Source organism: Sitophilus oryzae, unplaced genomic scaffold (assembly GCF_002938485.1).
Source record: "Sitophilus oryzae breed Bouriz unplaced genomic scaffold, Soryzae_2.0 scaffold_551_pilon_pilon, whole genome shotgun sequence".
In the NCBI taxonomy this organism is placed as follows: Eukaryota; Metazoa; Arthropoda; class Insecta; order Coleoptera; family Curculionidae; genus Sitophilus; species Sitophilus oryzae.
This window is the reverse complement of record NW_022147142.1, coordinates 3,246,394-3,259,700: the sequence shown is the minus strand read 5'-3', so window position 1 is coordinate 3,259,700 and position 13,307 is coordinate 3,246,394. Positions and strand designations below refer to the sequence as shown.

The 13,307-nt window shown below is 39.6% G+C and overlaps 1 protein-coding gene across 2 annotated transcripts; it reads right to left on the bottom strand.

Annotated features, from left to right (window-relative positions):
• Positions 1–8,275: 8,275 nt before the first annotated feature.
• On the bottom strand, positions 8,276–12,146 carry LOC115887098. Of its 2 annotated transcripts, none has more exons than XR_004051006.1 (3): positions 11,864–12,146; positions 11,144–11,805; positions 8,276–8,491 (listed from the first exon to the last, which is right to left on the bottom strand). XR_004051006.1 is itself a non-coding variant. In XM_030906421.1 (3 exons), exons 1-2 carry the CDS (start codon positions 12,017–12,019, stop codon positions 11,429–11,431), a joined length of 411 nt encoding a protein of 136 aa, XP_030762281.1. In that variant the 5' UTR covers positions 12,020–12,137; the 3' UTR covers positions 8,276–8,491; positions 11,144–11,428. The 2 variants fall into 2 exon arrangements, 1 of the variants encoding a protein (XP_030762281.1); XM_030906421.1 differs by having other exon boundaries at positions 11,144–11,683; positions 11,864–12,137.
• Between the last annotated feature and the right edge of the window lie 1,161 nt (positions 12,147–13,307).

Below are 13,307 nucleotides of genomic sequence, written 5' to 3'. Positions count from 1 at the left end.
TAAGTATAACTTAGTACAGTTTAAACACAGATTCAGAGGCTGAATCCTGTGGCATGGCTACGACGTTTCTAACGCAAAACACGAGCTCAGAGACCAAGGCACTTCAGCATGATCAAAACATCAATATATCAAAACAATTCAACAAAGTTTAATGATACAACACTGAGCCCATTAACATGACCTCGTCGTTTCTAATGCAAAACACGGGTTCAGCGATTAAGGCGCACCAGCATGGAACAATCGAGACTAGATCAACTTTAAATATAACTTAGTACAGTTTAAACACAGATTCAGAGGCTGAATCCTGTGGCATGGCTACGACGTTTCTAACGCAAAACACGAGCTCAGAGGCCAAGGCATTTCAGCATGATCAAAACATCAATATATCAAAACAATTCAACAAAGTTTAATGATACAACTTTACTTTCACTTTTAAGATTATCTAACTCATTCCAGGCCTCTTGGTATTTTGTAGCTTAGATATTATTTAAAGAAATGAAAGACAACTGCTCTGTCACTTTACTCTTTACTTGACATACTTTACTCTTTGCTCTTCAACTCTTTTTGCCTCTTTACCTTTTTACTCTTCGACGCGTACTTATTTTAGACAGTTTCCCTTAGGGTCACTGTTGTAATTATTTCATCATAATTAAAGTTAAGTTATTAAAAACAGCAGTGTACATTAATTCCACACCCGAAAAGACCCTCAACAAGTTGACCCTACAGAAGTAAATCAACAGGCTGCTCACAAATAGGCTGTGACGTTAATTAAACATATTATGAAAATACTTTACTTACTACTTTTAAAATTATCTATTTTCCAAGACGTAATCAAATACTAGCCCTCGACTATAGCGAACAAAACATATCGTTGAAAGATCTATTCAAATTATAAACAATACACAAACTATTTTACCTGCAAGTAATGTGGAAAATGCAGATTCTGGTCACCTCTGCCCGGACGCTCGGACTATCATTGTGACGTGCGCGCTAGTTTGGATCAGTCCATTTTGAAGGGGAATGGGGAATCGCCGTGCGCTAGTTGGACTAGTCCATTTTCAAGGGGAGTCGCCGTGCTCTAGTTGGATCAGTCCATTTTGAAGGGGAGTCGCATGTAATCCATATTTTTATTGACAAAAACTTTCCTGTATTGCTATTTGTTATGCAATTAGAAAAATTTATTCAGAATTAAAATATAAACGGTGTGGCTGATATATTTAAACCACCATTCTAGTACTAATGTATTTACCAATAATAAACAGATTATTAAAACTTATTCAGACAATTTCAGACTATAAAAACTTACTTAAACTTAAAGCGCTATGAAATAATGCAGAAAATACTTGTTTTAATAATAATCATTGTAATATTTCCCTCCGTAACTTTATACAGGCTTCAACTGCTTAATATAAATGCTGTAATGCTCAATCTAAATGCGGCAATGCTTCTCACTTTTGAGACATGACGCCGTGACTCATTTTCTTTGAAAATTTACTTTAATATTACTGAACTATTAACTTTTCGTACTCTTTCAAAGCCATAAACAGGCAACCAATACTTTCGATTTGTAAACCTAATTAGAAACTGTGTACTTATCTTATTCAAATGCATCCTCCTTTCACCATGCCACTTAAAAGCTTATTGTGGTGTAAGTTCTATCCCACTTCTGATTTTAGACGATGAATTTCTAGGGCGTTAAACTCAATGATTGCACAAAAATACGGTAAAAGGGGTTTATTTGGTTTAAATCGAGAACAAAATACAAAACAGCTGTGTACGCCAGGCGCACGCGGAACAAGTGAATGATCGGCGGCTGACAGGCTTCAGCAAGCATTGTGCGTCGACGGTGGCGCCCTCCCACCGATCGTCGCTGGTCACTTACCGAACTACGGCCAATACTCGCGATCCCTATTATGCGAGCGACCAGGAGCACGAGTGATGACTGGTGATGCTAACAAGTATGCAGAAAGAAAAAAAATCGTGGGTGTTTGGAAAGGCTCGAAAGGAAACAATGTTTTTGCGACGTTTCGCGACTTTATTGTCGCTTCTTCAGGCACTATAGGAGAAGCAGTGTTTTAAAAAATATCAAAATAAAATTAACTGGCCACTTACCCAAAACACATTAATCCATATTTTGCCTAAAAATATTCATGGCGATTCCAACCGCCAACACTAAGCCACATACGGAAGAAAGAATAAAAACGCAAGGGTATTTTTTGCCCGACGTACACCGATGCTCGGTTTGTGTCGTACTGACACCAGTTGAATTAATTTCGGTACCAAAAAAGGATTGATTTTTTGTTTCCTTTATCATTAATTTCTTTCCCCGTGTTTCTGGTGCTCTTAAGAGCCCCAGTCAACTTCTTATGTTCAGGCTGGTCGGCATCGCCATAAACAAACTAACTATCGCCATAAAGAAAATAGATCTGAAAAACTTAGCCACCCATCTTTTTAAATATTGAGACTATCAAGATCATTTTACATCAAAACAATTATCCTTGAAACAAAATATATTAGGTTATTGATTATTTGTTGTTAAATTGCTGAACTACATGGGAATATTTTAGTGTAAATGTAGTAAACCTTATTAACATTCAATGCGTTCAAACACCCGTCTTGTAGATGTCGCCGCTTATACCCATTTTATTAAATAAATCTGGTATGCGGATAAAAAATATCTTCGATTTAAGTAAATTTATTTCTACATTTATTCTTAACTTTTGCAAATAACGGCGGCAGCCTGTGGTTTATAATTTCACCATACATCTTATTAATTATTATATTTTGTATGAATTAACTTGGTGCTATGTAAGATTTATCCATAATATTTAAGATCAGCAAATCATTTATATAATTTTCTAGCCATTATAGCAAAGAGTTACAAAAGGGAGAGAGAAATACACGAGGAACTTAAACTATCGCCTTTTACTTCATCAAACCGACCCTCAAAATTTCCCCCTGTTACATCTTGGCGCCCAACTAGAGGCTGGTGAAGTATTATATAGACAATAGAAGTACTACTGACTACGTGTATTTATCTGAGATGAATAACGGTGCCACCCCAAGGACTCACAGCTATGACCTTCGTGGTAAGGGCCAGAATCGACTTTTGGATCTACGAGGTCGACAATCTCTTTCGGATCCCATAACAACATCGCCCACAACGCCTCAGGGGCCGGTACCAACTACGACAGCCACGACGGTACCGAACACAACTTCAACGATACAAGGTAGGATCTTTCCAAATTCTGTATTATCTGGACCGTTTATAAGAGGCAATAATAACGAAGGGAATCAGGGAGGCAAATTTATGTTTGTGCCGCCACCGGCAGTTCATATGCCAGCGGCAAATTTCATGCCACCGCCATTTTGTAATCCGATTACCTGTTCCATGCAGCATTTAAAAACGATAATTTCTAGTGCTATTAATGAAGTACATAAGTTAAATATAAATAATAATAATATCAATTCTAATCAGGGCCATTTCCAAAATATTTGTACTTTTAAACCAAACGCTGACGTTCCTATTTTTGATGATAAAGGGGATATACACCCTGTAGATTTTTTAAATCAAATAGAAACCATGTATAAATCACAAAATGTTTCTGTAGATCAGTTTTTAGTAGATAGTATAACTAATTTATTCTTTAGAGGAAACGCAAAAATATGGATGAACGCTTTCTTATCAACTTTCACTAATTTTCAAGATTTTAAATATCAATTGTTAGCTCAATATTGGAGTCAATCTCAGCAACTTAAGATTAGACTGAAATTAGATTCGGATATTTACCTTATAAATGGCAGCGCTACATTTACAGAATATTTTAATTCCTATGTAGTTTTGGCTAAACATTTAGAACCTGCCTATCCGCCCCCGCAATTAATTCAAATTATTGCGCGAAGTATTTCTTGTACTTTAATCGGCGCAGTTACATTTCAAGATGCCCTTCAGCTTCAGGCCGAATATTATTTTAGTGCTAGTACGACGGATTCTTTTTCACATTCAACAAGACCGGGAAAAAATTATTTTTATAAACAAAATAATTCTAGACATGGATCACAATCACAACAGATGTCGGGACAAAATCAGACAAAAAACTTATCTAGTATGCAAACTGTGGATAATGTTGAATGTGAGGAAAATTCGGAAAACTAGATTGCTTTCCAGAGACGAGCCCGGCTGTGGAAAACGTTTTAAAAGGGGCTTTTAGTTTTAATAATAACGTTAGAGATGAATTACTTAAAGATGAGTGTAGCTTTAAGCACGAAATTGTTAATTATAGATTGCCGATTATCGAAACGCAATTGTATGGGGTTTTTCCCCGCTTTAATTGACACTGGAAGTGAAATCTCCGTAGTCTCTGAAGGCGTTTGGAACACTTTTTCTGATAAAATTAAAAGTGACATTCCATCTTTTCCGTGTTCTGGCATAAGACTTATGGGGGCGTTTAAATCAAAACAAAGAAAAATACAATTACAAACTTTAATTTGTTTTTCGTGTGAAAATAATATTTTTTACCAGGAATTTGTTGTCATACCTGATCTTGTTTATTCAATTATTTTAGGAATTGATTTTTTACGAAAATACAAAGTACGTATCGATTTAAATATAAATAAAATATTTTGTTCGGTAGGCGATGAAGAAATTGCTTTATCAGAAAAAAATAATTATTCTCACGAATATGATGGTAGTGAATCGTTAAATTTGCGCAGTTTATCAAAATACGAGAGTTTTGTTATAGCAAGTTGTGCAGTCAACTGATATACAGAGTGTCACAACAAATATAAATTTAAATTTTAATGAGAAACATATGTTTAAAGAATTGATTAGCGAATTTGAATCGATTTTTTCAAATATACCGGGTCGTGTAAAAAATTATAATCATCAAATTAAACTTCATAATACCGATCCATTTTTTATTAAGTCATATCCGATACCCGTAGCTTATCGAGAAGCCATCAATAAAACTGTCATGGAAATGGTAAATCTGGGTATAATTGAACGTGCTGCAACTCAGTGGCGTGCATTACATATAGGCAAAAAAGCATTGCCTACCCTTCGATTTATTCAAGACAGACGCAAAATAAAAATATATTTATCTGATCAATTTTCATTATATATCTACCTACAAATCCTACAATGCGACCTACATTGTTTTATTTTTCTAAATAGTAAGTTAGTATTGTGTTTATTACGGTTGCAAAGCCGGAAACATCATACAAAACAAACGCCACCTGTTCAACGTCTTATTATTACCTAAAAAACGCATCCCATTACTCGAAATCGAACGCACGGCCGCAACTTAACTTTACATGGATATGGACAAGCAAAAGCAGTGTGTTACCGCAGCACGGATGCACCCGATGTCTCGATCCCGCCGAAGCGGTATTGCCAGTTCCGATGTTATTACAGAACTATGTAAGAAACAGTCCATGTTATTTTATATATGATCGATTTTAAATAACAGTGTTTTAGAAAGATTTGTATTATGTAGCAAATTATAAATTTGCTTGTCTGTCATCTGTATTTGTTTCCAAATGATTTCATTTATTATTTTATTTGACTGTAAAATCATTTTGGTACATAAAATCTATTAGGCAGTGACAATTGGCAATCTGGCAATATTATGTACGGTTATTGTTTTAGCTAATTCGCCAGTCGTTGAGTCGCCTATCGGGAAGAAATAATGATTGAATAATAGACAGATTATTCGTTTTGCATCTACAAGTAATTAAATTTATTTGCTGTTATTTGAATTTTCTTTTGTTTGAGTTTAAAGTTAAAATACGTTAGACAGTAAATTTTATATACGTACATTGTACATATATATTATGTAATACATACGTTTTTTTAGTTTTTTTTTCATATTTTTGATTCTGTTGCCTACCCTACTGTAAATGGTACTGCACGCCACTGCTGCAACTCCATACATATCACCCGTAAGAGTTGTAATCAAAAAAGATAATTCAGTTAGAATTTGTTTAGATGCGCGCAGACTTAATAAACAGATGGAAAAAGATCACGAGTGTCCGAGGTCAATAGAGGATATTTTTAAGACATGTAAATTGAATTCTTCTTCAGAATTAAAATATTTTTCGCGTTTGGACACTACGGCCGCTTCGTCGATTATACGCATGATCAGTAACATTTTCGGTCCGGAGTTTGACTCATTTTTAACCGGATATATTGATGATATGCTATGCTATCATAATATCTGATTCGTTTGAGCAACATATTAAACATTTAAAAATGGTTTTCAAACGACTCCAGGAATTTGGGTTAACCCTTAATATAAGTAAATGTGATTTTTTTTGTGATCAACTTAATTTTCTGGGATATGTGATAAATAGTAATGGTATTAAACCAAATCCGTCTAGGGTTAAAGCTATTGTAGAATACACGCGACCACACAACGTTAAGCAACTTCAGCGCTTTCTAGGCTTATGCAATTTTGACAGATCCTTTTGTAAATCGTTTTCATCATTTTGTGAGCTTCTAACGAAATTATTGCGAAAAACTGTTCGATGGGAATGGAAAGAGCCACAAGAGAAAGCTTTTGAGAAGATAAAGGATTTATTAATAAATGCAGCAATGCTTTATCATCCGGTTTTGTCAGCCGAATGGCATGTCAACATAGATGCAAGCGAATATGGATTAGGGGCACAACTTTACCAAGTGTTGGATGGTGAATCTCGTACGATAGCTTATGCGAGTCGATTATTGCTTCCAAGAGAAACGCGGTACCATAGCAATGAAAAGGAAGTTCTTGCGTGTGTATTTGCGTTAACTCGATGGCGTGTATATCTATTGGGTCGCCATTTTACGGTGCATACTGATAATAAAGCTTTAACGTATATTAACACTTGTCGACTACTCTCGCCGCGAATCGCGCGTTGGGTCCTAGCCTTACAAGAATTTGATTTTTCTATTGAGCATATTTCGGGAAAAGATAATATTGTAGCAGACGCGCTATCATACTAAGCAATATTTAGGTAATAGGATTAATCAACATAGAAATGATTGCAATACTCGGAACAAATCTAAAAAGGATAAAACTGCTTTGGCCTCACACCACTTTGACACCGGACATGAATTTAACTTTGATGATGTTATGGTTCTCGAGAGAGAACCAAACTGGTACAAACGTAATATAGGCGAAATGATTCATATTAATTTGAACAAAACGGTCAACATGAGGTCTGATACCTAAGGTCTTAGTGTAATATATAACAACGTTTTAAATAAGTACAGAAAAATGAATGAAAAAAGAAAGGTGTAACCATACACGGGGTGCTTTCTGGTGTGAACATTTTGTGTGTCTTTCTTTAAAGCTCTCTTACTTTTTCCGTCGCGAATGTGTGTTTTTTTTCTATACAGAGTTATTGTTATGGCAATATTGCCAGTATTGATATTGCTAAATTCAATTTTTGTGGTTGTTTTGTCTACACCTGTTAATTATTTTTGTTGATACATACATATATACTTATTTTACTTGTGTACTCATGTATTATTTTTATAGTTTTTAATTCGATCTCAACCAAACGCAACTTTTTTTTCTTTTATATGTTTCTTTAATTTCTAATACTTTTTTTATTCTTTTATCTTTTATTTGTTATCAAATAATTTCAAAAAATTATTTAATTTTAATTCCTATCAGGCCCACTTTAATGATTCCATTTGTTTGTTTATGGCGATGCCGACCAGCCTGAACATAAGAAGTTGACTGGGGCTCTTAAGAGCACCAGAAACACGGGGAAAGAAATTAATGATAAAGGAAACAAAAAATCAGTCCTTTTTTGGTACCGAAATAATTCAACTGGTGTCAGTACGACACAAACCGAGCATCGGTGTACGTCGGGCAAAAATACCCTTAAGTTTTTGATCTTTCTTCCGTATGTGGCTTAGTGTTGGCGGTTGGAATCGCCATGAATGTTTTTAGGCAAAATATGGATTAATGTGTTTTGGGTAAGTGGCCAGTTAATTTTATTTTGATATTTTTTAAAAAACTGCTTCTCCTATAGTGCCTGAAGAAGCGACAATAAAGTCGCGAAACGTCGCAAAACATTGTTTCCTTTCGAGCCTTCCCAAACACCCACGATTTTTTTCTTTCTGCGTACTTATTATTACTGGGAATTAACAATAATCATAATGTAATGTAGTATTTTTATCCCCATCTTCCACTCTATTTCACTAATTTTATGTGGTTTGTTAACATCGAAATATATTGTAAACGCGCCTTTTAATCAACTAATTAAAAACAATTTAAACGCCTAATAATAGTAAAAATATCACCAGTTCACCAAAAAGATTCGTCCCCCGCCGAAGCCGATAGATAGCTTCTCCCGCCCGCCAGCTGACTGCTCTCCCACCATCGCCTCCTGCGCCGATCGTTCCAGAGCTTGCAGCGTTTCCGATGCTACTTCGCCGTGCCCGTCGCCACGTTGCCATTTTCCTTCGCCTCGGAAAAATCACTGGTTACATTCGGCCATCCTGAAAAAGATTAATGCCCTCATTAATTTAACTCTCCAATAAATCAATCAGATTTTGGCGATCTACGCCAACGCCAACGCCATCACTGTCATCATGCTCACTTTAATAGCCTCGCCATGCTACTATAATATCGCCTTAAAGAATCAACCGCCACAACAGCCTTAAATGCTTTATAACCCCTTACGCCTTTTACCGCCATTATGACATATCTGTCATTTCCTAACGCCTTCGCCATTTTATACGGACCATCGAACTTGTTAATTATTTTCCGATTTACACCTTTTTCCCCTGATCAAGTTCCAGCCTGTCGCCATAACACCAGATCACCTACCTTATAGGTATCGCTTACCTTGGAGGTGCCGCCTGCAGTTGCAACTTTACGCCTTCGATCGAATACCACCTTCATTTTACGCCCCGCCTTTGTAAGGTTTTCACTTGCTTTCTGTCGCCGTGAAAGAAGTTTTAGACTTTATATCATCATAAGTCTCGCCTTTCGCCAGGGGTGCATTCGCCATTTGCACATCGCCAGACAGACTCGTATTTACACCATCATCGTGTGCAAACATCAGCTGGGTTGGGGAAAACCCACTGCTTTGATTAACGGTGTGATTGAGACCCCAAACAATTTCATTGAGCCCTTCATCCCAATCAACTTCAGATATTGCGCTTGCCTCTATTGCATTTAATAAAGTACGATTCTGCCTTTCAACCTGACCATTCGCCCATGGTGTAGCAATTGCATTCAACACGTGCTTTACACCTCGCCCCGCCAAAAATTCAGCAAACGCCTTGCCTGTAAACGCCAGCCCGCGGTACGCCAAACGCCACACCCTGGATATCCAAACTCGCCTAACACCTCTCTTAATTTGAGAATCGCCTTTGAAGACTGCAATGTCTTCATCGCCTTCGCTAATACTAGTCGCCACGCCTTTTTGCTTCGACAGAATAGGCCTAGGTAGTCAATATGCACAGTAACAAAAGGAATCGCCACCCTTTTGATAGGCTGCAACATACCACTCGCCTAGCCATTCGCCAAAAGCACACCTTTAACACGCCTGGACATATTTCCTAACAAAACGCCCCAGTTTAGTAAACCAATAGGTTTGCTTTAGCAAACCCAAACACCTATCAACGCCTGGATGACCAATGTCATCATGATACTTACGTACCAAGTTAAATTTCGCCATCGCAGAGACATAAACGATCTCCAAGTAACGTTTTCCTATACAACCGCCCATTCGCCATTTTGTACACACGCCTTTTTACGCCTTTATCAGCTGTACCTTCAGTCAACTCATTCACCAACGCCTGCGCCTTGGGATCTTGCATCTGGACCGTCAAAAACCAATCCTCCGCGCTCAAGTTCACCATAAGAACTTCAGCAACAGGATTTCGGCTCAAGGCATCCACATGTTGCATCTTGTGACCCGCCCGATACTTAACTGCCATGTCATATCCTTGTAGAGTCATCTACCATTTTTCAATTCGAGGAAGAAGATCCTTTTTCGCCGTAGTCGCCCTAACAACTGAACCACCTCAGTTACCACCTTTAAATGAACGCCAATATAAACACGATAACGCCTCACAGACTCAACAATCGCCGATGTTTCTAACTCATAACTATGCCAAGACTGTCCAGTCGCCATGGTAGCCCTGCTATAGTAAGACACCGGAATTAAGTCGCCATTCGCCTGCTTCTGCATTAGAATACCAGCCACGCCTAATTTGCTAGCATCCGTATGCAGCTCAGTTTCCGCCTTGCTATCATTCAAACCCAATACTGGTCTACTCGTCAGCACCGCCTTAAGTTTTTCAAAAGTACCTTGTTCAGGATCTCCCCAACGCCATGAAACATCTTTCCTGGTCAAATTTGTCAAGGGTCTTGCAATTATAGCAAAATCCTTCACAACCTTCCTAGAGTAGTTTGCTAAACCTATAGACTGCCTTACGCCATGAACATTAGTAGGAACTGGAAAATTTTCCGCCGCCTGTGCTTTCTGCTTGCCCTACATACTCCAATGAATCCGCCAAAAAGATGCATTTTGCCAGATTCAACTTAAGCCCCGCCTTGGCTACAAGTTGAAGTACCTTTTCCAACAACGCCAAACCTTCCTCAATAGAAGACATCATCCATGTACACCAAAACCAAAATTATTTCGTATACTGCCAAGCATCTTGTTAACCACCTTTTGAGACACCGCCGGGGCATTCACCAACCCAAATGACACCTTCAGGTATCCATAATATCCATCCGGAGTTACAAACGCCGTCTTTGCCACCGAATCGCCATGCACTGGAACCTGAATGCCTTCGATTCATATCGCCTCTCGCGTATAACGCCTGCACCCTGCATAACGCATCTATAACCTTGTATAACGCCTGAACGCCTTAGTCCTGCGCCTTCTCTCGAACTATCACCCGTTCAGGAAAAGACAACCTATAAGACCTATACACCACTGGCTTATCTGTCGTCAACTGTATTCTCATTTCCCCCAGAGTAGTCACGCCTAAATCGTCATCGCCTACAGAAAGACAAACCGCCATCTTCTCTAACAACGCATGCAATTTGTGTACATTATCTTTGCCTATATCGCCTACACGAATAGTATTCCAATCAAGTTTAAATAGTGAATTAAAACTTATTTGGCCTACCTTAACAGTAACTTCGCCTATAAGGGTGCATCTCGCCATGACGCATCCCGTCTTCCAAATCATCTGTTTTTCGCCTACGTTCTTCACATGTAACTTGGAAGATTCACCGCCAGTACCTGTCCGCCTATTGCCAATACGATGTCCTTCTTTTCACACCGTTTGGCAGGTACCCAATACTTTTCGCTTTGTTTTCCGCCATACACCACCACCAATAAGTCTGCTTCTTCACCAGGATCCATGCTTGTGTCTTCCAAGCATAGCACCTTGCGTAACGCCATCGCCTTGTCATCCTCCAGAGTGATCTGTTGCATCATCCTCCAGAGTGATCTCCGCTGCTGGGTCAACCCGAGTGAGCTTCGCCTTGCCATCGGTGACCGTCAGTGTAACGCCTGGGGTAGCTAACGCCGGTTGACCTAAAAGAAGATCAGCGCCAAAAAGATCGCAGTCTGCAATTACCGCCTTAACATCTATTGCGATGCCGTCCACAATGATAGGTAATTTTACCTCGCCTTTCACTGTGAACGTACCGCCGCCAAAATCCTGTAAAACCACAGACGATGGGTCAACTTTAATATCGTCACCAAGAGTATCGAACATTTCGCGCCTTATAATGCTTCGTTCACTCCCAGTGTCGATATATACGCCTTAAGTTTTACATCACCCTGTATAACCGCCAGTTTTTTTTGTGTATGCATTTTCAACAACATCGACTAGACTCACCTGACAGTGCTTCGCCTTTGGAATCGCGCCAGATCCGCCTCCTGACGGTCCTCCACTACGACTAGGGCTGTCAAACCTGTCGTGTCCCGCCTTTCCACACCGCATGCACCTTTCCGCCTTAGGTTTGGGGCAATTGCTGCTTAAGTGGTCCCCCATTATAACACCGGATGCCAGCAGATGTACTTGCCACCAGTGTCGATCTTGCCTCCGGTCTCCTCGCCTTCAATACCACTGCACTGTAGCTAGCTGGGCCGCCACTAACTGCATGACGCCTGTATCTGTCAAAATAAGACAAAACCCAGTATACATATATCGCCAGGGGTTGAGCAAGTAAATGCCAGTGCATTCGCCTGCAGATCGAGAGGTAGTTCGTCAATCAAGCACGAAAGCGCCTTTGTGCCTGACAGCTCGCACCTCTCAATCAACGCCATTTTATCATGATAGTAGTGGGTCATGGTTTCGCCATCCAATTTTCCCCTCGCCATCATATCTTTGATCAACTGATCAAAATCATGCTCTCGAGGAAACGCCTTCCTCAACGCCACCTTCCAGTTCTCCCACGAGAGGTCATAATTCTCCAGCCGGTTATACCAGCCCCTTGCCGCGCCTTGCAATTTCGCCTGGGTGAAATATGCCCTCTCGTAATCGGACCAGCCATGGATGTCGCCCAACTGATCCACCTTACTTAACCACCTCACTACATTACAATCCTGGCTGTCAGGATCAAAGGGTTCAAGGATTTCACCGCCCGCCCTTGTCCTTGATCCCATACACCCAGAACTGCAAGCAGATCCCGCCCTATCGCTGCAAGCAGCTCCTAACGCCTGAGGAACGCTCTCACCTGATCTAACACCTTTTCCTTTGCCCTTGGTACCGCCTGTACCAACAGCCACCTTTTGTTTTGACGCCTTTGCCATTTCGGCCGCCACAATCTGCTGGATGCTAGCTGCTAAACCGCCTTTTAGCAACTTCTGCACCATCGACACAGATTCTTCATCTGAGACCGAATCACTCTCGCCTTCGCTTGATTCCGGCTCATAATCCAGCTCAGGAGTATTCTCCCGGACGCCCGCCATAGGCTAAAAACACAAACAATAACGCCACTTGTTTTATGCTTATTTAACCCTAAAAAAATAAAACTACGCCTTAATTTGTATCACCCAAAAATCACGGTTTTCGCCTTTTGTTCACTCCACAACACAACACGTCGGTTACCCCGCTTCTGAACTGTAAACACGCCTTTTAATCAACTAATTAAAAACAATTTAAACGCCTAATAATAGTAAAAATATCACCAGTTCACCAAAAAAATTCGTCCCCCGCCGACGCCGATAGATAGCTTCTCCCGCCCGCCAGCTGACTGCTCTCCCACCATCGCCTCCTGCGCCGATCGTTCCGGAGCTTGCAGCGTTGCCGATGCTACTTCGCCGTGCCCGTCGCCACG